We start from the raw sequence: 1,972 nt of genomic DNA, 5'->3' as shown, positions 1-1,972 counted from the left end.
AGGCGCAGGGGGCGGTGCTGGTGATCTCCTATGGGAAGCTGGTGGGTAGCTGCCGGGGGCTAGGAGCGAGGCGCTTCTGATCGGGCAGCTGCGAGGGAGCTTGTGTCCTCCCGGCGCAGGGTGGGGGGATGGATGCTGGTGCGGGTGCAGTGCACGTGCGCCTCGCCACTGTTGACGGCGCCGCCTGATCAACTTCCGAACCTCGTAGCTTTCTTGATTGGTTCGCTCCATGTTGTGTCTGTGTTGGTGTCCCCATGCCGAATCGCCAGGTCAGCATGGTCGCTGACATGGACAGTGCCCTGGAGCACCAGCAGCAGCAGGAGCAGCAGCAGCAGCAGCAGCAGCAGCAGGGGCAACAGCAGGGGCAGGGTCAGCAGCAGCAGGAGCAGCCGCAGGGGCAGCAGCATGAGCAGCAGCGAGAGGAGACACAGCAGCCGCCGCCGCTGCAGCAGCAGCAGCAGCCTGCCGGCGCCGCCGATGCTGCGGGGGGTGCAGCCGCCGCGCCGGGCGGGGAGGCGCCCGGCAGCGCGCTGCCGCCGTCTGAGGGCAGCAGCGCGCTGCAGCCGGAGGCGGGCGGCGCCGGCGGCGGTGGGAAGACGAAGGGGCGGCGGAAGGGCTTTGGCAGGGACGCAAAGGCGGCTGAGCTGGCTATCCAGGTGCGGCGGGCGGCGGAAGGCGAGGGGGCGCTCGTTAGCGGCTCCTGGCGCCTGGGGGGGCCCAGGGCACCTCCCAGGCGCAGCCATTTTTGGTGCTGGCACCGCGAGCATGCTGCAGAGGAATGCACAGCAAGGGCACTATGGCGCAGGTTTTGTGCGATATGAGGGTTGGCGACACATGGTTGCAATGCCACAGCTCGATGGAGCGCATTTTAGTTGGACTCGGCCTTGTGATTGCGGCGTCGCGCCGCGCACGGCCTCCCCTGCACCACATAAACACACCTCCCCTTCCCCTCTTCGTCTCATGTGGTATGAACCGCGTTCATGCTGTGAGCGCGGCTGTTGCCACACCTCATGGGTTCTCGCCCGGTGCTACCACCCTTGCATTGCACACAGCAACTGCCCAACCAATCGTCCAACCAACCACCGAAAAATCAACCACAAGCAGCCAACCAACCAGTTTACAGGACCTGCAAATCAACTCAAAAAAACCTCAACCAACCTCCCCGTCGCCACCCCACCGCCTACCCCGCAGGTCGGCCGGCTGCTGCTCGACTCAGCGTCAGTTGTGGTCGCTGACGAGGCGCACGAGCTCAAGAACGAGAAGACCGCGCGCTGCGGGGCCATGACGCGGCTGGGCACCATGCGGCGCGTCGCGCTCACGGGCTACCCCCTGCAGGCGCGCCGTTCGAACCACCTCTCGTTGTCTTTTTTCTCGTTGTGCTCGGGCCCTTTGAAATTGGGCACGTAAAGACCAAAACGTGCCCGGGCCGCCTGCATAAACTCGCGCGTTCAAATCCGCTCCCGTCACGCTGTGACGCATCAGTGGGGCACATTCTGCAACACTCGTCACCCCCGCTTCCGGCGGCCACGTCGCAAAGACCTGTCTGCTTTTCGGCGGCCCCCACCCCCATTCCCACCTGCCGGCCCGTTTCGGCTGCACTACCAGCACCGCAACGCACCCGGACGGCCGCCGCCCGACCGCCTGCCACACAACCTTTGCCCCAACCTTGTGGCTCCCCCATTCGCCACCCCTCCAGACTCCCCATCCTCCTCTACTGCGATCATGCCTCCTGTCCCCGTCCGCCCATCTGTCTCACCACATCTGCCCTCAAACCAAACACCCAACCAAGCCCCAATACTCGGCTCACCCGGGGCCGTCCTCACCTCCTACTTTGGCAAATATCCCCAAAATATCTACAGAACAATCTGGACGAGTACTACCAGATGATCTGCTGGGTGCAGCCAGACCTCATGGGGACGCCCTCAGAGTTCAAGGCGAGGCCCCGCCCCAGACCCTCCCCCGCGCCCCCCCC

At 65.2% G+C, this 1,972-nt stretch overlaps 1 protein-coding gene across 1 annotated transcript; it reads left to right on the top strand.

Annotated features, from left to right (window-relative positions):
• Positions 1 to 275: 275 nt before the first annotated feature.
• MNEG_15685 (hypothetical protein) lies at positions 276 to 1,407 on the top strand (the record flags this gene model as incomplete). The annotated part of the gene is made up of 2 exons (XM_014035844.1): positions 276 to 656; positions 1,192 to 1,407. The coding sequence occupies 2 exons, from the start codon at positions 276 to 278 to the stop codon at positions 1,405 to 1,407; spliced, it is 597 nt and encodes a 198-aa protein (XP_013891298.1).
• Between the last annotated feature and the right edge of the window lie 565 nt (positions 1,408 to 1,972).

The sequence above is a fragment of the Monoraphidium neglectum genome (genome assembly GCF_000611645.1).
Source record: "Monoraphidium neglectum strain SAG 48.87 unplaced genomic scaffold scaffold05561, whole genome shotgun sequence".
NCBI classification, from domain to species: Eukaryota; Viridiplantae; Chlorophyta; class Chlorophyceae; order Sphaeropleales; family Selenastraceae; genus Monoraphidium; species Monoraphidium neglectum.
Note: the sequence above shows the minus strand (reverse complement) of the source record. Positions and strands in the feature narration are given on the sequence as shown.